Source organism: Rhineura floridana, chromosome 3 (genome assembly GCF_030035675.1).
Source record: "Rhineura floridana isolate rRhiFlo1 chromosome 3, rRhiFlo1.hap2, whole genome shotgun sequence".
Taxonomy (NCBI): Eukaryota; Metazoa; Chordata; class Lepidosauria; order Squamata; family Rhineuridae; genus Rhineura; species Rhineura floridana.
This window is the reverse complement of record NC_084482.1, coordinates 159,202,373-159,216,045: the sequence shown is the minus strand read 5'-3', so window position 1 is coordinate 159,216,045 and position 13,673 is coordinate 159,202,373. Positions and strand designations below refer to the sequence as shown.

Below are 13,673 nucleotides of genomic sequence, written 5' to 3'. Positions count from 1 at the left end.
AGGAAAAAATATACTCGGTGTAGTATCCAGATAGCAGAATGTTAAAAGGAGAATCACTCTATGGGAAGTAAAATAATGCTGAGTAGTTTTGATTCGAATGATGATCGCTACTGTGGAAGAAAACAAAGCTTCACATTGTTTTTAGATCAGACCAGTTAGTCACCTTTATTTGGGGAGCAAAGTTCAAACAGCTGTTTGGAGAGAACATCAGACTGACATGGAAACACCATGAAGCCCTAAGCTCTCTGCTTTTTCACTTTTTACAGCATATGGTTCCTTAAAGCACATGTAACCCAAATTACAGCATGTCATTGTTTTAGTATGTCACCTTGACATGTGTTACTGTCCTTCACATAGAACAGAGAAAATTAAACATTAATTAGGGGAAGTGCTTATCAGTACTTTAAAATCTAAGGGTTACATACATGCAGCCTGCAAATGCTTTAAGGTGTTTACTCTTCTCATGTTTGTTCTACTTGCATTACAGCATCAACATTATTCTTGGAACATCTTTTTAGCATCCCCTCTTAGTACATTAAACTGAAACATTCTACCCATATTTCTTTGCACTCACAAATCTGAACCAAAGTTAAGGCCTAGCTTTTGTTACTTCCACACTACATATTGACTTTGATCCACTCTTATGACAGAAACTTAATGAAAAACTGGGGAATAGCTTGAATATTGAGTTTTACTGTTGTGGATTCCTATGGCTTGTTTCAAAGTATTTTATAAATCGGAATTAAGTCTTACATCACCCTCTTGAGATAGGTAATTATTTTTATCTCTATTTTGCACACCGGGCAACTGGCACAGAGGTACTATGATTTGCCCAAGGTCACATGACAAATCAGTGACAGCTGGGAGTAAAATTTGGGGCTTGCAGCTTTCATGTTTGCTCTTAACCTGTTCAATTCCTAGCCCATGACTTGATAGAATTTTAATTATAGAATAATTACTAAGAAGAATCTAAAGGAAAAGCAAATCTATCACCACTCTGACCTTCCTGTAGGATACTGTAGTAATGAAAAACATGTGGGTGTACAATGAAAAGTCTAAAGGGAATCCTTCACGCAGATGTTAATTGGGGTTCCTGTTTCTTGTGTAAGGATGCAGTCTGCTCTTTGCAGCCACTTGTGGCAAAAATGTCCTTGTTTTATTACAGTGTTAAAGGGAGTTTACTACAGACATAGATTACATTGGATGAGGAAGAAATGCTACAGTTACAATTCTTTTTACCAACTATGATAGAACAAAAGTGTATTCAGATTGCTGAAACAGCCCATCATCTGTCCTGTTGTTGTCCATTGTCTCTGGGTCAGTTATGCTGCCCGAGAATGAATGGCAAGGGATCTCAAATTGTGCAGATTATTTTTGGGTGTTCTGGTGGGCATAGCTAAGTCTGGGTTTGAAAATGGCTGCTGAATGGTTGCATGGTCATCTCCATCTTATTTCCTTGCATCTAGCATCTTTATGGATGTCTGTCAGATATTTTAGACCTGGCTGTCTTGTAAAAATGTTCCCTGTTAGTGTGTGAGGCTTATTTTGAAGCTAGGCTCGAGTGAAGTTGTCTTAAGGTAATTTTTCCAGCGGTACTTAACTCTTGCCTGTGGCAGATCCTGTGAGAGAAAGAGAAAGGAGGGCTGCATAATCTTTAGAGGGCTTTAAGAACTTCCAACACAGTCACAGTTTCGTGCTGTCAAGGTACATTTTATTAACCTTTTTAAATAGGAAGAGCCTGCTGCCTATTTCAGATCAAAGTTTCATCTAGTCCAGATTATCCCAGGAAGCCCACAAGTTGGGCATCAAGGCAACAACCCTACAACAGCTGGGTTTCAAAGGCATACTGCCTCTTACCTGGAGGTTCCACTTGATTATCATGGTCAATAGTCATTGATAGATTTATCTTCCATGAATGTGCCAGATCCAGACATTTCACTTCATGTGCAGGGATATTGCATTATCCCACCACCCAAACCCCAGTGTTTAATTCTTTTCAATACAGCATCTGTAGCAGTTGAGAATGCTCTGTGGAATTTTGGATCATGGTGCCTCTAGAGGTATTGTGATGTTACTGGTGACTAGCACCGTTTTAAATCCTTCACTCCCGTGATGTGCAATTCATTAAATCTACCTTTCCCCATTTTATCAAGCTGATTTTTTTAAAGTGGGTGTACCTTTTCAGACTACTATGAAAAGTTTTGATCACAGAAGCTGAATTGATAGAATTTATTTATGGTCTTGTAAAAGGCCCTTTAAGGCAGGAAATGAGAATCATTTTCCACCTTCACCATTGAGGCATATAGCTAGTTCCTCTTTCTCTCTCTTTTTTAACAAAGGGAGATGCAGAGCAGTATGTTGAGCCCCAGCTGTCTCAGGAGGATCAAGGAGAGGGGCTGGATGAGCATCAGTGCTGGCTACTAGAGCAAGGGGAGGAATCAGAGGTGTTGAGACTTTCGAGGATGAGGCGGGAGGAGGTGTGTTTGACACTGTGCCAGTTCCCACGGACAGTTCTCCCGCCGAAGAAGACTGCGCTCAGCTTCCAGATGCCCCCATAGAGCAGTTGGGGGATGTGTTGGCGGGTGTGCCAACTCTACCCCCCTGAGCTCCCCCCTTGGCACGTCAAGCGCTTCCCTACCTCCTGAAGCCGAGGCGGCACCTATCAAGGCTGTAATGTCGGATGAGCCAGTGGAAGCATGCCCCCTTTCACCCCGTGCCAGACGCTGGGGGAAGCGCTTTGGTCAGAGGGAGGTTCTTCAAAGGAGTCAGAGATTACGGGCAAAGACCTTTCCTACTTAAGCCTGCTCCCTCCTGACCGGGGTGCTGACTCAACTTCCTTCACACTCTGCAGAGTTTACTTAGGTAGCCTAGTTAGGGATTGCAGTGAGCTAGCATAGTGTGCCTATGAAAAGTATTGCCTTCGATGCTACTTTAATAAAACAGGAATTGATTCCATCCTCGTTTCCATCTCGTGAGTCCCGCTCTGGGCAGGACACAGTCTGCTCAAATAAGTCTAAATCCTTTAGAGCTGGCCATTTGCCCCCATCCTGTATCCTTTGGGGTCTATTTTAGTGCTGTTGGTGAGGATGTTGCAGAATATCATACAAAAGAGAACACATGGTTGGGGTATACACTGTAGGATTGTGTGTAAGATAAACCTTTTAAGATGCACAAGGAAGATGCATCAAGGAGGAAAAAGCTGGGGTGGGGGAATTGAAGATGCTATCCTATGGATTTCAAAAACTGACATTCAACAAAACAAGTGGGACGTAACGTAAGCCTTCTGTATGAGATTAGCTGGAAAGAGGTGGAAGCAAATAAGCTCTCTCCTGTCTTGTTTAACAAATCCAGTGGAATGGATCACAGGGAGTTCTCTGTGCTTCAACAACTAAGGTTGCAATCCAATACAGGTCTACTCAGAAGGAAGTTCTATTGGGTTAAATAGAACTTGCTCCCAGGTAAGTGTGTACTGGATTGCAGCCTAAGTCCACAGTGGCTATTCATGCGCTGTTGTTGAGCTTAATGTGGGTGATTTTGGAGGAAGGGCTGTAGCTCACTGGTAGAGTGTCTACTTTGCCTGCAGAAGGTCCCAGGTTCAATCCTTGGCATCTCTGGTAGGGCTAGGCATGTCCCCTCCCTGAAACCATGGTGAGCCATTGCCAGTCAGTGTGGATGATACTGAGCTAGGTAGAACAATGGTCTGACTTGATATAAGGCAGCTTCCTATGTAATTTGGCATTCTGTGCCCATGCTATAACATTAAACTGCCTTCTCATAGATAGCATGTTGCTAATTAGAGTGAGAGATGCAATTTCCAATCTTGCAAAATCTCACCTTTCATTATGTTCTTGTCAGATTAATTTTTCTTTTAACTGGATGGTATAAGCATAACTTTCAGTAGCCATTTGATAAATTTCAGTACAATTAGGTATTGTGACTTTGAAACTAGGTATTGTGACTTTGTGTTTTGGGATTGGTAGGCTAATTTGTTTTATACATTTGAAGAGAAGGTGAAAACACCATATATAATAAAATAATATATATTCACATATATCTTTCTATGTTTTCATGTGTCTTTTGATGCAAACCTAATGGACTGAATCTTATCCTACACAATCTTCCTCACTGTCTGGAACACTTCTCTAAAATTTGCATGATTTCTCTTAGATTTTCTGCTCATAGAAATACTACATAATGTTGGGAAATGATTATTTTGTGCAAAGGCAAAACCCAGTGTGGACAGAATGAAATAATTCCTGTTGTGTTCAAATGCTCAATTACCAGCTTGCTAAGCCATAGTTTAGCACTGGAAATGAACAACAGCACTACACACTTCTTCCTTGCCTTTCCTCATCTTTCTTTCCCAGTGCAAACATGCTGGTTTAATTAAACAGCAATTAAATGGTTCTCCGAAACTGAGGAATGCCAGTTTACAAACCAGGATCTTAAACCAACTTCAGGCTGTTCGCTGATGTGCACATAATGCTAGTCCATGCTCTGGTGCTACATGGACAAGCCTCAGTGAGCCTGTGGGAAGCATCAGGCTTATGTGTTCCTCCCCCCCCCCTTTCTCCTATGCTGCCAGGAGGAGGACTTCTGCTGAATCTGCTTGCTCTTTCTAAGAATCCCGGCTTATTAATGCTAATCCAGGGTTCTTTGAAACTGAAAGTAAACTCAGCAGAAGTCCTTCTGTTAACATACACATGAGATAGATGCTTTGCTCAAGCTTGTTGAGGCTCATCCATGTAGCGCTAAACCATGGCTTAGTGTTGCATGCAGACTGGCCCTGTGGTTTAAGATCCTGGTTTGTATACCAATATTAAGCCACAGTTCCCTGATTTGGGCAGAACATTTAACTGTTGTTTAAATTAAAGATGTAAATGCCAAGGAAGGCTGGAGGTGAGAGCAGGGATGTGGAACAGGCACACAGTCTTGTTGCTCCTTCCTGGCTGCTAAAGTATGGTTCCCCTGATCCTTGCAAATATAGCAAGAGTTCAGAAAATGGTGTCCTTAATGCCTACTATCTTCCAGTTAACTGAATCCACCAGTCACTTTCACGTTTTGTTACACCTCTTAAGAAGTGGTTTCTTTTTAGGGGATATGCATGGACACCAGACAAACCACAACAATATTCATTGCTATCAGGTACCAGGTTAGTACCTATGATGCTAATACTAGGTGGTATCCCACAAAGTCATCCCATTCACACAATGACTCTCACTTGTGCAACATAACTTGCTTCCTCCAGCTCTCCAGAGCAGATTTGGGGGGACGTAAGGGAGGGGAAGTTCTGTTGTGCAAGCGGAAAGTCTCGCGTGAACAAGATAACTTTATTCCATATAATTCACTGTTTTTAATTATTTATTTCTTATACCGTTTCTTTTTAGCATCCCTTCAGGATTTTTAGACAGACCAACTCTAATCTCTGTTCAGTTTTTCTCAAGTGGGAAGGAAGGGTTGTCTTCTGTTCCCATGAATGATCAGCTCTGCACGTCTGGAGATTTGTCCTGTTCACTGAGGTGGGAAGGGGAGAAAAGAGTGAAAGCGGTAGCTTTCAAAATTAAATGTTGCTTCGTTGTAGAATACTGAGAGGTAGGCCAAAGAGAATGGTGTTTGAAATTGTTCGGTGGGTAATTACAGTAAAGGGTGAGTCTTTTCCCATCTCTGAATAATCATTGTGGAGGATTAGAGGAGAGGAAAGGGGCAAAGAATAGGGAGGCAAATGTCCCTTATCAGACAGGGAGATATAAAATGAGCAATATGGAGAGGTATATTTTAATCATTGCTCTGAGTTATTAAATTCATGCATATTGCACAGCTCATAGCCAGGCCAGCTTTCAGCATGCCTGATGTAAAATGCCAAAAGTACTAAGGAATAAAAGGCTCATAAGTGGCACACTGTGCTTTTTAAATCACATAAATATCCTTAGATCCTGCTGCTGGTTCTGCCAGGATTGAAAGACAGAATGATACTTTGAACAGCTAACGAGGTAACCTAGGTGGTCTGCCCAATCTTTCCTTTTAGATTTTTACTGTCAAAAAATTGTAATATTGTTAAGGCCAAGGTATGTGGTATTCTTGGAACAGCAATTGATCTCTTTTGGATTTTGATGGCACTTATGCGCAGGCACATGCATGCGTGTGAGCATACACACACACACGATATTCACACACACTTAAAAAGTTTCTTTTCATGACAGAAAACTGGTTTTGTTCCTGCTAACGGAGCACATGTTTCATGGCAGGTGGCAACCAATTAAGTTAATCCTTCTTGAAAACTTAACATGTATTTCACTGGGAGGGGACCTGTTGGAGGGTTTATTGCAGACTTATTAATCCAGTTGGAGGATATTTTGATTCCATTGTGGTGACTTTGAAAGTTCTTCATTGAAATTTATTCTTAGCTGTCTGTGAGAGATGACTTTAAAAAAAAATCATGTTCAGTGCCGTGTTTCTTAACTAGAAAATACTGAATTTAAAATGCAAAGTACTTAATTAAAAATATAGGCATTCTGTGTTGTTGATCACCATAACAACAAACTGATAGTGCAGATGGTGGCTATTAATTTTTAAAATAGAAATAAAAGTTACACCACCAGTTTCTGATGTTTACAATATTGGTTATTAAATCCGTATTATGTTCTAAAATCTAAAGCTACCAGACACTTGAAATTTTCTATGTATTCATTTTGAGTGCCTTTCTTACCCTTGTCAAAGTTGCAAGAGCTTTGCCAAGAATCACACACGTCAACAAGTACAAAAAATGTAAATAATATACATTCTTCAAATGTGTTCAGTTTGCCTCTGTTTCTTGGCAGACATTGGATTAGTAGAGAAGGAGGAGGACAGGAATTACGAGGGACAGTAAGTGAGCAGGGGAGAAAGGGAATGGATAGATAAACTTGGTAGAAAAGCTCAGGAAACTTGCAGGTATAAAATAGGATGCCTTAGAAACATCACCTAGGCTCCAGTCCTTTAACAGCTGTTTTCACATCTTTTTCAGCTTTTAAGAAATTAAACATAAAAAATTTCAGGATGGACAAACTCAAATGTATGCTCCATAGACCTTGGCATAACCTGCATTATTCTCAAAGGTGCTTCTGCAGAACAACAGGATCCTGACATCCATGTCTGAAATTCATGCTTTTTTAAATATAAGTATCTACTTTTAAGGGAGTCAACTTGCTGAATCCTTTTGCATTTTCTTCTGGTGACTGAAGAGTCCAGTCATGAATTACTAGGATTAATGTCACATCTGTACATACCGTTGACCAAATGCTCTGCTGTATATTATGCTGTAGGAATCATTTTGCATAGCGCTTTTGTATGGCCATACAAAGTCTACTACCTGTTTGCCATAGTCCTTCATTTAGCATCACAGTTTCTCAAGTGTATATTTATAAATGTGCTTATATCAGAGCTTTGGGCAACCTTAGTCACCTTCTTGGTTTCTTTGCATTATATGTCCTCTTTGCATTATATATCCTTTGCATTATATATCCTTGATATTCTACACGTACATAAGCTAGCACAGTCATTTCTGTTTGGGAAGCATCAAATGGCTTCACAGGTTGTCCTGGGAAAAGATGACCATACTGATGAGCTTATCTCAACCCAGAATGCTGAGAATACAATGTGAATGTGGAAGCTGTTGAGCTTTCCTCTTTAACTACTATAAGTGGTTCATTTCTCACTGACATGCAAGAAGGTAATAAGAACGCAAGTTTGGTAGATCAGCACCTTTGTCTTAATGGTTACTTTGGCATTGTTCCAGGAGCACTTCTTAAGTGTGCCAATCTAAGTCGTGATCACTTTACCACTGTGAGTATTTAGTTCCTCATTAAATTATTAGTTATCAGTCACAATTTATTAACTATTTGTGTTGTACGATTGAGGGCTATTCCAGGCTGTTGCATAAAATCTCTATCTCAGGAGATTATAGCTCAAAAGAATGTTCTATTTGTCATGGTGTCTGCTTTTACTTCTTGGTGATCCACTCACCCCCAAGAGCCTTTAGGGAAATGAGGCTGAGTCCTCCTGTAAGAACGTCAGGACTTCTTTCAAGAAGCCTTTTAAGTAGATACTGTATCCCTGTCTGCATCTGTACTGAAATTGGTTTTCTAGATGTTTTTAAATGTTTGTGTTTAAGATGTTTTAGTGCTTTATTGATTTGCTGCCCTGGGCTCCCTTTGGGAGGAAGGGCAGGTTATAAATTTTAATAATAATAATAATAATATTAGCCTTCTGGATCAGTCCAGCATCCTGGCCAACCAGATGTCTATGGAAAGCACTTGAATCTCCTATTGAAATCAGCGGGATTGGGAATTACTTAAATATGGGTGGAGATTGTGGCTTGTATTGTAACTTGCATTAACTCTCCTGAACTCTCCTTCCCCCTGCAGCCCCCTGTGCCCCCTGAAATCCTCTGTAGAGGGTTGGAGAGCCCTCCTGAACAATGTCCGATAGGAGATACGGGGCTCCTGGGGAAGGGCATCGCCCTAGGCACTGCTTGGTCATTTTGTTGTTCAACACGCTAAGGTTTCAGTTTGTTGAAGCTTCTCTAGTGATATGGGTTGGATAAAACCTTTGGAAGTATTTGGAAGCATCATTAGTAAAAAGCAGTGTAAAATTAGAAATAGTTTAAACTACCTTATAAAACACACAGTGGTTTTTAAACAAGAGTCTTTTCTACTTCTTTCTTTATATTATAAGGGGGTGTTTTTTGCTTTTTACTGCAATGGTGTGTGTGTGAGAGAGAGAGACAGAGAGACACTTAATATAGAACACTTACTAAGGATGCTATTGATGTCAGTAGGGCTAAGTTGGTTTACATGTAAGTAATCCACTTTTAAAGGTTTGTGAATTGTACTTTCTGCCTGATTATGTTTGCTAAAATATTTCCTGTCTTTTTTTTTCCTAAGGAGAGGAAGAAGCGTGGAGAGAACAACAATGACCTGTTTCTAGCAGATGTTTATGCATACCAGGGAAGATTTCACGAAGCAGCCAAACTGTACAAAAGAAGTGGACATGAAAATCTGGCTCTTGATATGTACACTGACTTGCGCATGTTTGACTATGCAAAGGTACATGACATTATTTATGGAGTGTTCATTTAAACTGACTCTGGTATCCAAGAACATCACTGAGTAACTAACCTCTCAGGAACTTCTTCACACAGTCTATAGTTAAACTATGGAATTCTCTCCCATGAGATGCGGTGATGGTCACCAGCTTGGATGGTTTTAAAAGGGGATTCATGAATGATAAGGCTTTCTGTGGCTTTCCATGATGGCTGGAGGTAGTGTCCTTCTGAATACCAGTTTCTGGGAATCACAAGTAGGGAGGGTGCTGGTGCACTCAGGTTCTGCTTGCAGGCTTCTCATAGGCATCTAGCTGGCTACTGAGAGAACAGGATGCTGGACTAGATTTCCACAGGCTTGATCCATCAGGGCTCTTTGTGTGTTCTTAGGAACCTTCATGGCGATACTGTGGCGCATTCCTACTCAAGAATGTGGTCAAAACATCCTGGGATTCCCATTGCATCTTAATAATACCAATTAACAACCACTGAAATAAGCTCTGATTCCTTTTATCCTGTAAATGACCCCTGAAGTTGTTTTTGTATATATCTGCAAATTGAATTCCCATGCCAAAATAAGTTGTACACTGTTTGAAGAATGTGACAGTTTTACGTGCAGTTTCATAAGTTTTATCTGTGAACATTTAAAGTCTTCTGTGATATTTTTCTTATCAAAACCCTTGAAAAGCAGTGCACTTTATAGTCTCATTAATCACTCATTACAGACTTGCTCCATCCATTACTGGATATAAGCTTTGGTTGTGACACACACATACTTCTGAATTTCTTTTCTGCAGGGGAGAGTGGGAGGTCATCTGAAATGCAGATGGCCATGTCAGTATTTCAATAACACTTTTCTCTTGCAAATTTGACTTAAAATTTCAAGGTCTTAGTAGAGTGTGGTGTTGAAACTCCTCTGAAGCATAAATCTAATTCATAGACATTTATCATCATGCTAATATGAATTTTCATAATACTAAAGTTCAGTGAACTAGCTTAGAGTAAAATGAAATGTTTTCAGGGTGGCAGAGCTTCATATAGGGGCTAATGACATATTACACACATTAAGCCTTGAAAGCTGGGTTTTGTGTTCTGTTTATTTATTGTTAAAGGAATAGCAGCTTTGAGTAGAGAACAATGAGGGATTGCTTTAACCCTTTCTCTGCCCTCAGAGGGCAATCTATCAATCTATTAATGACTATTGGCCATGATAATCAAGTGGAACCTCCAGGTAAGAGGCAGTATGCCTTTGAAACCCAGTTGTTGTAGGGTTGTTGCCTTGATGCCCAACTTGTGGGCTTCCTGGGTTTTTTCTGCTCCAAATCGCTCCCCTTGAAAGCTGCTATTCCCTTTTTTTTTTTAAAGACAGCTGTAAGGGCTTTATTACACGTATTTGCATGTAATGTGCAGTTAGCCTCATGAATGAAGTTAACTTCATGAACAAGAGAGCAGCTAAAGTGAGTCAGTTTTGTTCATTGGTTTGCCATCAGTTTTTGAAAGGAGTGTGATGATTTTTATTTTTTGTCTGCTAGCCTTTGGCTGCTAGATATTTCCAGTCTCCTGAGCCTTGATGGTTTCAAGTGACCCTGGACAGTTTGCAATGGAGGATCATATACTGTGTGGGTACAGCTCTGGAGACTATGCGTACATGTGGCCTTAGACTTTTTATCAGCATACCAAATCACACATTACTGTCAACTCACAAGTAATTAACTGCAGTTCAGGAAACTGAACTTTCTGCTTTGAATTTATTTCAGTGATCTAAGCTACAAAACACAATTACGCAAAACAAACACTGTCTCATTTCTAGGTTCAGCTTCTTAACAGTCAAACAAAACAAAATGCTCTTATATTTGACTGGACCCCCACAGAACAGCAGTATCTTCTTAAGCGGAATTGAGTGTAATGTTCTGTAATATTCTGGGTTTACTATTGCTACAAAGATGCTGTACACCAGTCACATGAATGGCTAATTCAGAGCTGTTATTTCATTCCAGTTAGTCTTTAATTTCTGCCTAGTTCTGCTCTGCTTTAGAGTTTTGTAGTGCCGTACTATTTAGCAAGTGGAGATTTTTCCTTGTATAGTGACATAGACACCAGTCTGTGGCAGGGATGTGATAAGTTGGTTTATGACATGATCACACCCAACGTGACATGATTGTCTGCAAACTTGGTTACAGTTATGTCTATTCTAAATACAGTAGGGCCCTGCTTTATGGTGCTTCGCTAATGTGGCGGGCGCAATTAGACTAAAGCCCCACTCATACGGCGCTTGTTCTGCTTTTATGGCGGTTTTCGGGCGTTGCATGCCATTCTCTTCAATGAGTTCCGCTTTTGAGCGGTTTTCGCTTTTCGGCGGGGGTCCAGAATGTAACCCGCCGTATGAGTGGGGCCCTACTGTATGTGTTTACTGTGGGTTTTATGCGGCTAAGTACTGCTCGAAGTAGGCCCATTGGAATTAATGAACCTAAGTTACTCCTGTCTATAAACTTCAATGGGCCTCCTCTAAGTAGGGCTAGCTTTGAATACCACCCTGAGCTTTCAAGCAACAGGATTTTTTTTGTGACTCCCTAATCTTACCAGTTTCTTTTCTGTTTCTCTCTCCCCAAATCCAATAGGTTGTAGCCATCTGGTATCAACTGATGGTGTTGTGTACTAGATAATAATACAGTCTTTAATCAGATTCACAAACCTTTTTATGCCAACGGACATTAACTAGCACAACAGATACCCTGTAGTTGGGCCCTTTACTCTAATTCTGTAAAATTAAATCAGTGTTATTGATTTAATAGTCTAATGTTATTTTAGTAGGCTTTTATTTGATTATTAATATACTGTACTGTATTTTATTTTTATTTTGTATATTGTTTTGAGAGTTATTAATTTTTGCCTTGTATATGAGTTTGGTATATTGTTTTGACTTCTTTGTTACTGTGTTTTATATCCACCTTGTATATTGTTCTGAGATTCCTTTATACTATGTTTGATTTTCATTTTGCATATTGATTTGAGGTTTTTTTTAATTGTATTTCCTCTTTTTACCTGGCTTTGATATTCTTTTGTATGGTATTGAACCTCTACTGTTTGTTTTGAAATTCTGTTCTGTCTGTATTTGGTTTACATTTTCTACATTGCTTTGAGATTTTTTAAAAATATTATTTATTTATTTATTTATTGCATTTATATACTGCCCCATAGCTGAAGCTCTCTGCACAGTTTACAACAATTAAAAAGATTAAAAACAAATATACAAATTAAAAAAACATTTTTAAAAAACAATTTAAAAACACACGCTAAAATGCCTGGGAGAAATATAAAGCAATTAAGAAATAATCCTTTAAAAATAATCTAAATAAGTAATTAATTGGCTATATGTATTTTTAATAACATCTGCAGTTTACATCAAATGTACTGCATCTCTTATCAAATACCAAAAATACTTTATTGTCTTAGGCAGCAATCCAGGACATGTCTACTCAGAAGTAAGCTCCATTGGGTTCAATGGGACTTACTGCCAGGTAAGTATGTATTGGATTGCAGCCTTACTGTTTTACCTGTCTTCACAACAATCCTGCAGTTTAGGCCACTTTGGTTGCCATTCTACAGATGTAACTGATAGAAAGTGCCAAGCTCATGCGACTCAATGAAACCATAGGGAGCTACCCCTACATGGAGATGCCGGGGACTAAATCTGGGGTCTTGAGCATGCAAACCATGTGCTCTACTACTGAGCTGTGGCTCTTTGAAGATAGATCTCTTCTATCAGAGTCCAGCACACTGTCTCCTGAACCACACATAGAAGAATACTAATAGAAAGTTATGTTCCATTTAATCAAGTGTTTGCGTCAAATATACATTCTAGTCTCCCATGTTTGCTAATCCATTCCTTCAGCACTATAGGGTAAGCCATATGTGTACAATGTGGGTTTTGACCAGATTTCATAATTAAATCCATGGGCTTTAGGATCTATTAAATTGGAAGACTGACCTGTTTAGAGAAAACTGTCACCTGCCTTTTAACTTTATTTATGTATGTTGTTCTTGGCAAGTCACAAAAAGCAGGCAAAACCTGACATTTTACTGGTTTTTCTTCCAACAGGATTTAGCTTTTCTGTAGATGTCTTGTTTTCTCTATGTTCAAACTGTGCGAGTTCTTGTGTACTTCGTAATACAAGTCATGCTTAAATCTAATCAGTTGATTTAGTACATTCTGCTTTTATTTTTTTACTCCTCGTGATGTAAACTGCAATTTAGTTACAAGAGTAAATTGAAAAGTGAGTTGGTAGAGAAATGGGTATTTGGATTTGGCAATTTGCACCGTGAATGCTACAGGAAGCTTAATCACGATTGTCATCTCTTGCACTTCCTCAGGAATTCCTTGGCTCTGGAGATCCCAAAGATACAAAGATGCTAATTACAAAACAAGCAGACTGGGCCAAGAACATCAATGAACCAAAATCAGCTGTGGAGATGTATATTACTGCAGGGGAGCACATGAAGGCCATAGAGATCAGTGGAGATCAAGGCTGGGTTGATGTGTACGTCTCATCTGTTTTTCAGAGAAATATGCTGCTATGTTTCTGCAGAAGTATTT

The 13,673-nt window shown here is 39.5% G+C and overlaps 1 protein-coding gene across 3 annotated transcripts in view; it reads left to right on the top strand.

Annotated features, from left to right (window-relative positions):
• Nucleotides 1-13,673, top strand: part of IFT122 (intraflagellar transport 122) — a 98,346-nt gene that overhangs the window by 41,127 nt on the left and 43,546 nt on the right. For all 3 annotated transcript variants that reach the window (XM_061618486.1, XM_061618488.1, XM_061618487.1), the window contains 2 exons: nucleotides 8,922-9,083; nucleotides 13,451-13,617. In XM_061618486.1, coding sequence (XP_061474470.1) covers nucleotides 8,922-9,083; nucleotides 13,451-13,617 — 329 coding nt within the window. The remainder of the gene's footprint in view (nucleotides 1-8,921; nucleotides 9,084-13,450; nucleotides 13,618-13,673) is intronic.